The 15,457-nt window shown below is 48.2% G+C and overlaps 1 protein-coding gene across 1 annotated transcript in view; it reads left to right on the plus strand.

The window, feature by feature from the left end:
• HYDIN (HYDIN axonemal central pair apparatus protein) overlaps positions 1-15,457 on the plus strand; it is a 401,019-nt gene that overhangs the window by 79,903 nt on the left and 305,659 nt on the right. Inside the window, exon 8 of the mRNA XM_032795387.2 lies at positions 5,517-5,718. Within this exon, the coding sequence (XP_032651278.1) occupies positions 5,517-5,718 (202 nt within the window). The remainder of the gene's footprint in view (positions 1-5,516; positions 5,719-15,457) is intronic.

Consider the following 15,457-nt stretch of genomic DNA (forward strand, 5'->3'; position numbering starts at 1 on the left):
CAGAAGGACTGGATGGAGGAGTCCTAACTGTGCCTGCAAGCTCTGCTGTAACCTGTGTTCCTGTTGTCCAATAAACCTTCTGTTTTACTGGCTGGATAAAAGTCACTGTGGGTCCCAGGAAGAGGGATGCAGGGCTGGAACCCCCACACTCCGTGACACACAACTCCCTGTCACACTCCACCCCCCGCATTTGAAAAGCATGCTGCAACCACTTGCACACTGGGTTAGCTACCACAATGCACAGGTCTCTCTGGTTTTGCAAGAGCTGCTAATGTGGCCACGCCATTGCGCTTGCAGCTGACTGTGAACACACGGCAACACTTTCCCTGCTGCTGTCTTCGAGGGCTGGTTTAATTCCCGGCACTCTACATCTGCAAGTGTAGCCACAGCCTTAGTCATTGCTGCCTTGAACAGCATCTGAATTGTTTGACACATTTTCCTTCTTATCAATCAGCACCTGCTTGGGAAGGGGAGAGCTGCTTGAAGGATAGATTGATTTGTTATGTGGTGTATTGTGCATCTGTTTACCAGGCTATTGGGATGAAAGTCCTTGCACTTGTTTCCACGTCTGCCAAAATTGATATTTCAGCCAGGCGAGTACCATAGCTCATCATTATCACAGCATCAATAATGGTTAAAAATAGGCACCATCATCCTGTATATATTGCAGCCACGTCTTTCAGAGCTTCCTCATTCTCTGATAGTTCTGGCCTCTTCCTCAAATGTATTCTGAGAGACTCCTCCACCCTGCTTGGTAGTGAAGCCTGTTCCATGACTCCCAGTAATTCCAGTGACACAATGAGTGGTTGACTTGCAGGAGACATCTCTGCTTCCCAAGGGTGGTGCAGAGCAACTGATGGCCCCTTTTGTCTGCCCAATTAAAGAAAGGGCTAGGATTGGGGGTACTGTTTTGACTGTCCCCAAAACTGGTTGGAGCATAGTGTTTAGATCAGAGCGCTGCCTGAGGACAACACAGCTTATCCTATTGACCAGTATTCAGGGGTGAAAGTAACTTAAAGGACTTGCTGGTACTCCAGATCCTGCAGAGGGGGAGGGGCCTCAACCAGAAGAGGTGTGGCCTCTATCAGAAGAGGTTGCGCCTTTAAATCCCAGGGCTTTTAAATCAGGATTTAAAGGGCTCAGGGATTCAGCTGAAGCTAGGAGCCGGGACCTTTAAATCATCCCCAGAGCTACCAGCTGCAGAGGCGGCTGGGAGCCCTGGGGTTTGGGCAGGGGTGAAAGTAATTTACATTTCTTACCCATATGGTCCAACCGCAAGCAACCCATCTCTCCTACGTACTTCATGGATCCCTCCCATTGCATGACATAGCTAGAGAAAATAAAGCTGCTATTACTGCTACCAGGACTGTCTGTAATAAAACTTTACTATTGGAATAAGCCTGAAAAAGTGAAAACTCACTGTCACATTTTTCTCCGTGTCTTCCCTCCTCCTCCAGCCAGGCTGCGACACTAGGCTCCATGTGCTTTCTCCCTGCCTGCACTGAGCAGCAGCTGCAGGGGCTTCCCTCTAGCTTGCAGCAGGGAGCAGGGAGACTGGCTGAGGGAGGGAGAAGCCTGCCTCCTGCATAAGAACAGTTTAAACTCAGCTGTTCCCTGCACGGTTCAGTAACATTTCAAAGAGGATCTGCAAGCAGTTTGGACATCACAACCATGATCCTCTGCTGGGGAGGGAATGGATAGATTTGAACTTGGAAATGGTTCCTGATTTTGATTGTGTTTTTTGTGTATAGGAGATCCCCTCATCCCAGGGGCAGAAAAGAACTGCCCCTGCCATGGTCACACACACTCTCCCCCCCCCAACAACAACTGGGAGTGAAATAACAAGGATGCCAGAAAAGCTTCTAACCCTGGGGGCTGAACTGCACATGGAACAGCTGAGTTTAAACTGTTTATGCAGGCAGCAGCAGCAGGCTCAGCCAGTGTCCCTACTGCAAGCTAGAGCCTAGAGGAGAACCCTGCTGGGGGGGGTGGGAAGGAGGAGGGGGAGGAATGCAGAGCCTTGTCTGCAGCCTGGCTGGAGGAGGGGAGGGAGGAGACGAGAAACCAATGTGACCAGTGAGTTTTCCCCTTCCACCTGCTTTTATTAGCTCTGGATTTAAGCTGTGCAGCCAAATACTTGTATTTGTTGTGTATATTAGTATTGGAGAGATCCCCTCATCCCGGGGGCAGACAAGGACTGCCCCTGTCATGGTCAAACACACCCTCCCCACTCCCCCCAGCTACTATGAGTGAAATTAACAAGGATGCCAGAAACCACTCCTAACCCCAAGGGCTGAACCACTCAGGGAACAGCTGAGTTTAAACTATTCTTATGCAGGGGGCAGGCTTCTCCCTCTCTCAGGCAGTCTCCTTTTCTTACCGGTTCTCCGTACCGGCCCGTACCCACTTACTTTCACCTCTGCTAGTATTATTTCATTGCTTCCTTGTACTCCCCCATCTGATGTATCCAGCTGGTGTCTCTTGTCTTCTGCTTAGCTTGTTAGCTTTTGGGGGCAGGGACCATTTGTTTATTTTGTGTCTGCACAAGGGTCTTGGTCCACAGCAAGTGCCTCAATACTACCATAATACAAGTAATAAATCGACGAATTTCCTGAGCTTTCATTCCAGCCTCGAAAATAATTCTTTAAAACTGTAGATTTTATCAGCGCCAATTATTAAAGGATGACTTTTATAAATGAGCAGTTGCTGAAGGCCAGCGTAAATAATGCAGTGATTTAACAACGTACAAAAGAAGCTCCTGGATACAGGCTGGTGGGAATGATATTGAAATTACCTGCCTGTAGACGTCTCTCACTTCGAGAATTGTAACTGGTGTACTACCATGAAGGAAATTTGAATATGGGAGCTTATATCTGGTCTCTCCTCAGCCCAATGCAGATCAAGTAGATCTCTGAGGCAATGCAGTTAGTCTCCCTGGAAGTGACAAGGACCAAGTGCCTCATTCTTGAGCATCACCTGCTGTTGACTCCAGGGATGGTCCAGTGAATAGGGCGGAGGTTTGGGAGAAAACTGGGTTCTCTTCTCTTCTCCTTTCTGTCATAGATTCCCTGTGTAATCATGGGTAAGTCACTTAGTTCCCCATCTGTACAGCAGGGAGTATAGAGGATAAAAATACATTAACGCTTGTGAGGTGCTCAAATACTGTGGTAATTGTGGCCATTTAAGTACCAAACCAGACAGATATGGAGCCATATTAATGCCGATCTGAGTGACAGGCTATAATTTTTATTTTCATTTCAGTAATAAATTGTGAGGACTTTCTCATACCTGTAAATCTTCAGCTGCATTTATTGCTTAAAGAGGTGACAGCAAAGCCTGATTAAACCTTTGAAAGTCAGGACAAAAAGAGTTAAATCTGAATTTCCATATTTCCCAGGCATTCGAAACTGCAGACATCTGCTCATGTTAGCTTCTTAAGAGATTCTCATCGCAAATCACAGCAAAAAGAAGGTGCTAAGAAATAAAGGAGCAGTACATATCAATGAAGATGAGCATGCAGCATATTATTCAATATGTCTGTCTAATGACTCTGTTTATCCTCCCCTAACATCTGAAGCAGTTAATGATGAAATATTTGCTGCAAATTTTAATAAAAATCCCAAATTAATTTTGGAAGTTTGTCCAATGGTTTTCTCATCCATTCATCCAAATAGGCATTCAGATAAACAAGGTTCTCTGACTCTGTTGTAAGATTGGTATGAAGAGAGATGTTCTGAAAGTCCTTACGTCTGGTAGTTCTGGGGTGCAGTGCCAGTAGTACTAGAGGAGTTCTCTGGGATTCTGTATCACCTTGTTTATTTTACACAGTCAGTTGTTTCCTATGACATAGGAAAGATAATTAGGTGGTTCAATCTCTTATTTAAGAAGGAAAGAAGGTACCATGATGTGCTAAATTGCATGTGTCCATAGGCTTGCAGATAAGTGCAAACTGCAAACATACCTTGATGCCTGCTGTGTCAAACTAGCTTTCAAAAGCCCCACGCTCTAGTTACTGTGGTTTGCTAATGTATTAAAAGTCCCTTTTGATTTAGATTTCCAGCATAGTTTCCTAACTAGCTGTTGAGTGAGTTTGTCTTTTATTTGTCCTGACTCTATGTAAATAATTTATTTAACAGTATCTAAGGACAAGAAAATTGACAGTCTCTGTAATAAGGATGTATTCTGTAAATAAGGACAGGGCTGACATACTCAGTTTCAGTAAACCTGTGGCTTCATGGCTTCAGAAACATCCCAAACTACTAAACTGCAGAAATCTACCCTATCAACTGAAATTTTCAACCGCTGTAACAGTCAAGAGTTTTATTTTCCTTAAATATTAAAATACAAAGAGTCCTAAATGAAATGTCACATCTAATTTGGTGCCCAAGATATGAAGCCTGCAGCTGCCCTCAGCTAACCCTGACAGCTCCATGCTTGGTGTCAGTTCATTTGCCTCACAGTGAAATCTACAGCATATTGCTGACTCACTGGGATCTGGACTTTCTATTGTATATTAAGCTATTAATGGATCCATATATTGAGTATGCTCTCAAATGCAGCTCTTGCAGCAAGAGTTACTCCCATCAGCCCTGGAGCTTTCAGTGGAATCCCTACACTTTTTACCCAGGCCGACACTTTGAAAAGAGAAGATTGTGGCACAGAACCTCAGCTACTGTAATTGGATGTGGGGCCGTTGACTTCTGTGGGCTACACTGATGATTTATACCAATGGAGTATCTGGTCCCCCCTGAGCTTTGACATGTGCCCAGGTTCTGTACACAAAGCCTGGTATACATGTCACCTGTACCTTGGTGTGCTCCGTTCTCCAACTTGTGAACACACATCAGGGGCCTGGTGTGTGCTAATTGGGTATACTCACTTTAAAAAATGTCAGCCACTTAGAGTCTTCTAAACAGAAATCCACTTGTTTTCTGTGATATATTGGCTGTTATGCAAGCCAGATCCTACACTCAGTGGAGAAATAATCCTTTCACCTATCAGTCTGAACCACCATGTGTCCCAGGTCCTGTCACTGTAAGGTGATCAGGAAGGGGGGCATCGCAGTGATCAGCTCAGATCCATGAAGTACACTGGAGGCCCTGAGCAAGAGGTGTCTAAGGTGGGACTTTTCAAAATCACCCAAATGATTTAGGAGCACAGATCCCATAGACTTTCAATGGAACGTGTGCGCCTAAATCACTAATGCATCTTTGAAAATCTCACCCTAAACTATTAGCAGCCTGGGGAGTGGACATCTCCACAGAGCTCCAGAACTGGGGTCCCACTCATTGTAGTCTCAGTGTACCATCACCTTGTACTCTTCCTTGGAGAGAGAACATGAGTACATCCAGTAGTGAGAGCTGAATCCACGTTGCTCTTGGCCATGTCTGCCATGAGGATATATTAAATATATCAGTTCATTTCATTACAGATCCATCCATATTTAGGTATTGCTCTAAGCAAAAAAAATTCACTTAGCAAAGGCCATTGAGTTTCTGTCCTTTGCTCTGTCCTAGGTGAGGATATCCACATAAATTTGTATGGAGCAGCCACAGACGTCAATGTCAGACTGGACAAGAACTCCTTGACGATTGAGAAGACATACGTTACTTTAGCAAACCAAAGATCGGTGCTTATACACAACCGAAGTGACATCATAGCACACTTCCAGTGGAAGGTCTTTGTTACTCAAGAAGAGGAGGAACGACAGAAGCTAAGGTTAATTTGAAAGATAGATTGAGATAACTGGCTCTGTGGATGACGGGAAAGCAGGGAACATATTATTCCTTGACTTTAGCAAAGCTTTTGATACAGTCTCCCACAGTATTCTTGCTGGCAAGTTAAAGTATGGGCTGGATGAATGGACTATAAGGTGGATAGAAAGCTGGTTAGATTGTCGGGCTCAGTGAGTAATGATCAATGGCTCCATGTCTAGTTGGCAGCCGGTATCAAGTGGAGTGCCCCAAGGGTCGGCCAGTTTTGTTCAATATCTTCATTAATGATCTGGAGGATGGCATGAACTGCACCCTCAGCAAGTTTGCAGATGACACTAAACTGGGAGGAGTGGTAGATTCGTGGGAGGGTTAGGATAGGATAAAGAGGGACCTAGACAAGTTAGAGGATTGGGCCAAAAGAAATCTGATGAGGTTCAACAAGGACAAGTGCAGAGTCCTGCACTTAGGACAGAAGAATCCCATGCATTGCTACAGACTAGGGATCGAGTGGCTAGGCAGCAGTTCTGTAAAAAAAGGACCTAGGGTTTACAGTGGACGAGAAGCGGGATATGAATCAACAGTGTGCCCTTGCTGCCAAGAATGTCAATGGCATTTTGGGCTGTATAAGTAGGGGCATTGCCAGCAGATCAAGGGATGTGATCATTCCCCTCTATTCTGCATTAGTGAGGCCTCATCTGGAGTCCTGTGTCCAGTTTTGGGCCCCCTAGTACAAGAAGGATGTGGAAACATTGGAAAGAGTTCAGCGGAGGGCAGCAAAAATGATCAGGGAGCTGGAGCACATGGCTTATGAGGAGAGGCTGAGGGAACTGGGATTGTTTAGTCTGCAGAAGAGAAGAATGAGGGGGGATTTGCTAGCTGCTTTCAACTACCTGAAAGGGGGTTCCAAAGAGGATGGATCTGTTCTCAGTGATATTAGATGACAGAACAAGGAGCAATGGTCTCAAGTTGCAGTGGGAAAGGTTTAGGTTGTATATTAGGAAAAACTTTTTCACTAGGAGGGTGGTGAAGCACTGGAATGGATTACCTAGGGAGATGGTGGAATCTCCTTCCTTAGAAGTTTTTAAGGTCAGGCTTGACAAAGCCCTGACTGGGATGATTTAGTTGGGAAATGGTCCTGCTTTGAGCAGGGGGTTGGACTAGATGACTTCCTGAGGCCTCTTCCAACCCTGATATTCTCTGATTCTATGATTGTTTTCAGTATGACACTCAGTCTTGACTAAGCCCATGTTCAGTCTTTCCTGTTCTTGAATGGATTAGGGCAAATTAAATTTCACTCTAACCATCCAAGACTGGGAAAGTGCCATTGGCCTCTAGGGCAGTGGTTCTCAGCATTTTCCATACCGGCCCCACCTCTCATACAGCCTTTCTGTTTATCACCCAATAAATGCCATGGATGGATGGTTTCCATATTGAAATGGCTGCACATTTCTATCATAAAACGTTAGCAATGACAAAGCCAACATCTAAAAAATGTATCCACCAATGAGGCAACTCTTTCCTAACCGTAGCCATTCTTCTTCCCTGGGCCCCTCTTGCCTTTTAGGCTGCTTGCACTCCATAGGAAAGCTAATTTAAGGGCTTGGCACTTTTTCAGAACACTCATCTCCTGTCAGTGAGAATTTATAGCTGGAGAACATCCAGACTTAACATGTGGGGAAAAAGGTGGTTCCGCCTGCAGCAGTGACCTGGGATGGCAACAGCAATAACATCCCCCTGCTGAAGGCATTGGAGACTCATTCCTCAAAATGTCATTGCAAAGAAATGGACAAAGGGACGTTTCAAAGTCTTGACGAAGCCTGTACTTTGGCATCCCTAGAACTGGGAACTTTTGGGAGCTCTAGGTTTTCCACTTGCCAACAACACTTGTTTGCACATATCAAATAGCTTAGGGCCACCTGCACCCCTCTGTTGAGGGGAGAGGAGCAAAGGCTGGCTGGTGGCCACAGGAGGATACTTGGGAGTTGCGTGGGTTTTGTTTCTGTGGGCTCCATCTGGGGTTCCCTCCCACCCTCCCTGACAGAACAGCCAGAGAGCCTTTCCTGGTCTTTTGTGGGTATTTTGTATATCTAGGTCCTCAATCATATCACAAACTTTAAAAGAAGGCCAAAGAGAGGCGGGAGTGGAGTGTGTGCGGGTTTCTCTCTCGGAACTCAGGAGTTAGGGATATCGTCCCTGCACATATACTCAGCACCTGAGATTTCCCTTCCCTTTGCAGGTATGAGGTCATGGCAGAAAGGTATAGGTGTGTAAGAGAAGTGTGCGAGCAGAGTAACTAGTGTTCTGCTGCTCTCGTAGGCTTGCTCCCTGTGTTTGCATGGCATTCCATTCTAGTAGCAGTGAGAGTTACTAGCACAGAACAACAGTGCAGCAAGAGACAGAGAAAAATTGCAAGGACATATGGCCAGCAAACACATCCCTAGGTCACAGGGCCAGTATGAGGGGAAAGTCCTGCGTAGGTGAGCATGGGACGAAGATCTCATCTGGGATAAAATAGAGGGGAAGGGGGACTTTCTTCACTATGGGACAGCTATTGTCATGTGTCCTGTTTCAAGTGCACACTAATGGTTGCACTTAACAGCTTCAGAGGTGAATTTGGGAATTGCACTGAAAAGCCTAGGTGATTTGGGGATCTCGTCTGTAGCTTTTCATACTTGGATGGAAGTAAGTGTCAAAAAACTACACTTTAGCCCATTGATGATCCGGGAGGTGCCTTAGACCGGAGGCAAGTTTTTGAAGGCTTCTGAGCAAATAAAGATCAACATAATTAGGTCAGCCATGCCTTGAAGGGCATAACTAGTTTTCCACTGTTCTCTGAGTTTAATTACACAGTATATGACTTCTGTGCAAACTCAGTGTTCCAAAGGAAAATCTAATGACCTTCTGTTTGTATTTCCTTCCTTGATTTCTTCTGCACTCCTTGATGTCCCTCCATCCCAGGCAGGTCCCTAATTGGGCCCCTCTAGGAATGGCAAAGTTTCCCTATGGCCAAACCCAACCAGGATTTTGTACTGCATTTTCTGATAACTTCCAGTTCAAGATTCCATTCTGGATTATTTGCTTTCTACTAATGGTGAGCCCAGTGGGATGGCCTCCTAGCACTCCCCATCAGCCTCCTAGCACACCCCTACAGTACAACATTCCCCTGTTTGCAGTGAGTCTCCCACAGGGGCATTCACAGGAATTTAAATTTGACCTCTTTAGGGGAGACACAGAAGCTTGCTCTCCCTCCTCCCTGCTCCGGCCCCAGGATGAGCTCAATCTTCCCTCCCTCCACCCTGCCCCTTTCCTGGTCCTGGCAAGAACTCAACCTTCCCTGCCTCCGTGACCCCAGAGCCAGAGAAGTTCTGTGCCCCAAGGATTATTGGGGGGCCCCATGCCCTTGCTTGCCACCCCTGCACATGCTCCTGTTCCTCCATCTTGGAGGCTCCCAAAGATGAGAGCCCTAACCCATACCTTACCAGCTGCTGGCAACCTGCCCTACAGACCCCTCATCAAGTACCCTGAACTGCTGCCCAACTGCCAACTTAGTTCAGGCTCAAAAAACATGCTATATGGGATATTGTACTGAGCTTCCCTGAGCACACACTGAGATCAGCCAGCTGTATGGAATCCAAATATCAGAAGTTAAACACATTTGGTTCCAGGGCTAGTTCAAGCCAATTGGGGGCCCTCGTGAAGCCATTTTATTCAGCTCATCTGTCTGCAAGGCTAAAGGTTGAGCATGCATCTTCCATGCTCCACCTGGTCTGAATTCTCTCCTGTGCCAGCTGCAGGTTCAGTGAAGCACCCAGAATGGAGAAAGGAGAGTTTCTGGAGTGGGATTGCCAGGTGTCAGTTTTTTTACTGGAACACCCAGTCGAAAAGGGACCCTGGTGGCTCTGGTCAGCACCGTCAACTAGGCTGGTAAAAGTTTTGTTGGCGGTGCTGGGCGGCTAAGGCAGGCTATTCCCTACCTGTCCTGGCACTGTGCTGCACCCTGGAAGCAGCCAGCAGGTCTGGCTTCTAGGCAGTGGGGCCATGCTGCTCTGCATGCTGCCCCCGCCCCAAGCACAGGCTCCGCACTCCCATTGGCCAATAGGAGCTAGGGCTGCAGTGCCTGTGGGCGAGAGCAGTGTGCAGATCCTCCTGGCCCCTCCCCACCTAGGAGCAGGTCCTGCTGCTGGCCACTTCTGATTCACAGCATGGAGCCAGGAAAGGAGCCTGCCTTAGCCCCCCTGCTGCGCTGCTAACAAAACCACCCTAGGTAAGTCCACCCCAACCCCCTGCCCCAGACCTGAGCCCCCCGTGACCTGGATCCCCCTTCTGCACCCCACACCCCTCATCCCTGGCCCCACCCCAGAGTCCTTACCCCCTCCTGCATCCCAACCCCCTGCCTCAACCCACAGCCCCCTCCCGCACTCCGAATCCCTCAGTCGAGCCCCCTCCTGCCCCCCAAATCTCTCATCCCCAGCCCCACCTCAGAGCCCACACCCCTGCCCCAGCCCTGAGCCTCTCCACACCCCAACCCCTTGCCTCAACCTACAGCCCCCTCCTACACTCCATATCCCTTGGTTCCAACCCCCAGCCTGGAGCCCTCACCCTCCTACACCCAAAACCCCTCATCCCCTGCCCCACCGCAGAGCCTGCACCCCCGGTTAGAGCCCTCCCACACCTCAACCCCCTCCCCCAACCCAGTGAAAGTGAGTGAGAGTGAAGGAAAGCGAGCCACCAAGGGAGGGGGAATGTAGTGGGAGGGCCTCAGGGAAGGGGTGGGGAATGGGGCACAGAAGGGGTGGGGCTAAGGTGTTTGGTTTTGTGCAATTAGAAAGTTGGCAACGCTATTGTGGAGGAAGCTGGGGGTTGGTGCATGGAGGTTTCCTATTGAACAGATGCAATAAAAAGCAGGATGCGCCCAAGGGCCCACATTATTTTCCCCACCAAGCTCTCTGAACACAGCATCTTGTACTCCACACCATCCAGACACTGCAGGATGAGTATAATCCTCACCCGAGCATCCAGCCTGGCTTCTGCAGAGCAGACAGGATCTGAGAGGGCAGCATTGTCTAGGCCAGCCCTGCTTGGCATCACAATATGATGTGTTTGTTGCCTGGCTGGAGGAGCCTAAAGGCACAAACCCATCACTGGGGATGGGGGTAAGGGGGGCGGCAGGAGAGAGCTGACTACATGGCAGAGCCCTGACTGACAGCATGAACAGAAAGAAAGAGTCAAGGCTAGTCCCCATGCCCAGGAAACCTGGCACCCAAGGACTGGCCACTTCTCCATTCAGCCAGCTCTCTACTGCTACCTATGTCCTGGGACTGTCCTGGGAGGGAGTCTTGGGACTATCACACAGTGATATAGGCTGGGTTCAGGGGCCCTGAATTTTGTGGCAGGAAGCTATCCTGATACAGGGCATTTTAGATCAGCTGTAGAGAGAATTTTCCTATTGAACTAAATGCAGAGCTAGTCCAAGGGATATTTTCAGCACTGGTGTTGATGACAGGGTCTGCCCGAGGCTTTGTCTGTGTGAAGTTAGCACTAACCATGAGCGAACTGTCTTTCTAATTGTATTTGACTTTTGAAGTGCAATAATCACTGTCCTTCTGCTTTCATTTCCCTGCTCATTTTATTACATATGGTGCCTTGCGCTCTCTCCCACAGAAATGTCACCCTGTGGCTGCTTCTAACTAGGAAAGTGGGGCATGCAGCACCTCTTTGATTGGATACAGCAATATTTCAAGCAGGAAGAGACTTGCCCTGGAGAGATGGAGTGTTAAGCTTTCCCCTGCCCAGCCCAGAGAGCTTTACTCCATGAAACAAATGTCTGCTGACCAGCTGTGAAAGCAGGGTCACCATCTATGGCAAAGGGGAGGGAGCCACCTCTTCTTTTTCTCCAAGCCTCCCTGGCTGTAGCCAAAAATATATTTAATTTTTTCCCTATGTTCCTACAGCTAGGCAAGGCTGGTTAAATAACCAGGCATCTGTGAGCAAATACATATGGCAGGAAGGCAGGTATAGTAGTTTAAGTATACCAATAGCGTAGAATGGCAAATATGGCAGGCGACCAGCTTGGCTTAACAGAGAAATCTTGGGTGAGCTTAAACACAAAAAGGAAGCTTACAGGAAGTGGAAACTTGGACAGATGACTAGGGAGGAGTATAAAAATATTGCTCAAGCATGCAGGGGTGTAACCACAAAGGCCAAAGCACAATTGGAGTTGCAGGTAGCAAGGGATGTGAAGAGTAACAAGAAGGGTTTGTTCAGGTATGTTAGCAACAAGAAGGTGGTCAGAGAAAGTGCTGGACTCTTATTGAATGGGGGAGGTAACCCAGTGACAGATGATGTGGAAAAAGCTGAAGTACTCAATGCTTTTTTTGCCTCAGTCTTCACAGACAAAGTCAGTTCCCAGATTGCTGCACTGGGCAGCACAGTATAGGGAGGAGGTGAGCAGCCCTCAGTGGCGAAAGAACAGGTTAAGGACTATTTAGAAAAGCTGGACATGCACAATTCCGTCGGGCTGGATCTAATGCATCTGAGGGTGCTGAGGGAGTTGGCGGATGTGATTGCAGAGCCATTGGCCATTATCTTAGAAAACTCATGGCGATCGGGGGAGGTCCTAGATGGCTGGAAATAGGCAAATATAGTGCCCATCTTTGAAAAAGGGAAGAAGAAGAATCCAGGGAGCTACAGACTGGTCAGCCTCACCTTGGTCCCTGGAAAAATCACTGAGCAGGTCCTCAAGGAATCCATTTTGAAGCACTTAGAGGAGAGAAGGAGATCAGGAACAATCAACATGGATTCACCAAGGGCAAGTCATACCTGACCAACCTGACTGCTTTTTATGATGAGAGCACTGGCTCTGTGGATATGGGGAAAGCAGTGGATGTAATATATCTTGACTTTAGCAAAGCTTTTGATACAATCTCCCACAGTAATCTTGCCAGCAAGTTAAAAAAGTATGGATTGGATGAATGGACTGTAAGGTGGGTAGAAAGCTGGCTAGATCATCAGGCTCACTGGGTAGTGATCAGCGACTTGATGCCAAGTTGGCAGCCGGTATCAAGCAGAGTGTCCCAGGGGTGTGTCCTGGGGCTGGTTTTGTTCAACATCTTCATTAATGATCTGGAGGATGACGTGGACTGCACCCTCAGCAAGTTTGCAGATTACACTAAACTGGTGGGAGAGGTAGATATGCTGGAGGGTAAGGTTAGGGTCCAGAGTGACCTAGACAAATTGGAGAATTGGGCCAAAAGAAATCTGATAAGGTTCAACAAGGACAAGTGCAGATTTCTGCACTTAAGACAGAAGAATCCGGTGCACTGCTACAGCCTGGGGACCAACTGGCTAAGTGGCAGTTCTGCAGAAAAGGACCTGGGGATTACAGTGGATGAAAAGCTGGATAGAAGTCAGCAGTGTGCCTTTGTTTTCAGGAAAACTAATGGCATACTGGGCTGCATTAGTAGGAACATTGCCGGCAGATCGAGGGAAGTGATTATTCCCCTCTATTTGACACTGGTGAGGCCATACCTGGAGTATTGCATCCAGTTTTCTGTCCCCCATTACAAAAAGAATGTGGACAAATTGGAGAGAGTTCAGTGGAAGGCAAAGAAAATGATTAGGGGGCTGGGCACATGACTTACAAGGAGAGGCTGAGGGACTGGGATTGTTTAGTCTGCAGAAGAGAAGAGTGAGGGGGGATTTGATAACAGCCTTCAACTACCTGAAGGGGGTTCCAAAGAGGAGGGAACTCGGCTGTTCTCAGTGGTGGCAGATGACAGAACAAGAAGCAATGGTCTCAAGTTGCTGTGGGGGAGGTTTAGGTTGGATATTAGGAAAAACTGTTTTCTTAGGAGGGTGATGAAGCACTGGAATGGGTTACCTTGGGAGGTGGTGAAATCTCCTTCCTTAGAGGTTTTTAAGGCTGGGATGATTTAGTTGAGATTGGTCCTGCTTTGAGCAGAGGGTTGAACTAGGTGACCTTCTGAGGTCTCTTCCAACTCAGATATTCTATGATTTTATGATTCTAAGTATAGAACAGGGGAGCTGGATTCATAGGTGCTGCTCCTAACTCCACAGACTAATTATGGAATCTTGGGCAAGTCGTTTAAGCTCTCTACCTCAGTTTTTCAATCTGTATAATGGAGAGACCTACCTCACACACTTAATTCCTTACTGTTCACAAAATGCTTGGAGCTCCTGGGGTGGAAGGTGCTATAGACATGGGTAATATTATTTCATTGGGCAAGCCAAACATTGTCTGTTCATCCTGGGAAAATGAGGAGCCGAAACAAGGATAGAAAAATCAATGGGACTTGTGCCTCTAACTTGCTTTTGAAAATCCACCCAGTCCTTATCCAAATATTATCCTTTCTGATGATCACTGCTGCTGTTACTCCTGCCAGTGATAATGGTCTTTTTTGCTGTGCTGAGCTAATTTATCCTACCTGACTGCCACATGCAGCGCTTCCTGTAGCTGTGTGTACATGACATTCTGTTTGAAGGGGTAGGTGGACTCCAAATGTTACCATCAGCTGGTAGAAGCTGTGGAGCAATAGGAATGTAGACACACAAGTCCTGTTGACTTTCCCAGTGTTATTCAGGGATCTTGACTTTCAAAAATCCTGTTCTTCAACAGCATCAAATGGGGAGGTGCAGCGGGGTGGTCAGCTGCTCCTGCCCAGAGGGCAGGGACGGCTCCAGCGTTTTTGCTGCCCCAAGTGGCAGGGGAAAAAAAAAAGCCGCGATCGGCGCTACTTCGGCAGCAGCTCCACCGTGCCGCTTCATTCTTCGGCGGCAATTCAGTGGCAGGTCTTTCCCTCCGAGAGGGCCTGAGGGACCCACTGCCAAATTGCCACCGAAGAGCCGTACCTTGGCTGCCCCAAGCACCTGCTTGCTGTGCTGGTGCCTGGAGCCGGTTCTGCCTGAGGGGTATAAAGACAGCCCTGGGAGAGGGCTGTTGCAGGGGCAAGCAGCTACTAGGCTGATTGGGGAAGCAGCTGCAGCTGGGCCACGCCCTAATCAGGCCTCAGCTGGCCTTATATAAGAGGTTGGGAGCCAGGAGCTCAACAGTCTCTCTCTAGCAGTCTCTCTCTAGCTGTAGAGGGAGATGGACCTGAGCAGAGTACCTGTGTAGAGCACGGCTGGGGTAAGGCAGAGGAGCTGGGGAGCTCCAGCCTGGAAAGCCCCAGGCTGCGGCCTAGTGGAAGGCCAACGGGTAATGGGGGTTGCAGAGGGCAGCCCAGGGGTAGGCAAAGGCAACAGGTCCAAACCCAACCTTGCTGGTGGTGAGTAGGCTGATACTGTAGTCTGCCCCAGGGCATGAGGCTAGATGATGACTGGCAGTACCCTTGTACTGAAGTGAGGTGGGGGTAGTGGGTGGGGGTTCCCCTGAATGGGGAGACCTGGAGAAACAGTGGAGTTACTGCCAGGGGGCAGCACCCACTAAAAGGGTCACCTGGGGTCTGGGAGGGAAACGGGAGCCAATGGGAGCATGACACTGGCTGGCGGGGCGCTCTGGAGGCTGGAAGCTAATTCCCTGAGATGACCAGCAGGAGGTGCCACAGGGGTGAGTCCTGCCCAGTTAGAGGAGGCTACTGGCAACTGAACTTGGAGAATAATTCCCCATCATGCCAGTGTGGAAACCAGTTGATTCAGTTACCTCCTCTGTAGTGCCATGGGATGCTTCCTCATGCACCACACAGCAAGGGCCATCACCCACATATTCAAGTGACAGCCTTTAGCAA

Source organism: Chelonoidis abingdonii, chromosome 19 (genome assembly GCF_003597395.2).
Source record: "Chelonoidis abingdonii isolate Lonesome George chromosome 19, CheloAbing_2.0, whole genome shotgun sequence".
Classification (NCBI taxonomy): domain Eukaryota; kingdom Metazoa; phylum Chordata; order Testudines; family Testudinidae; genus Chelonoidis; species Chelonoidis abingdonii.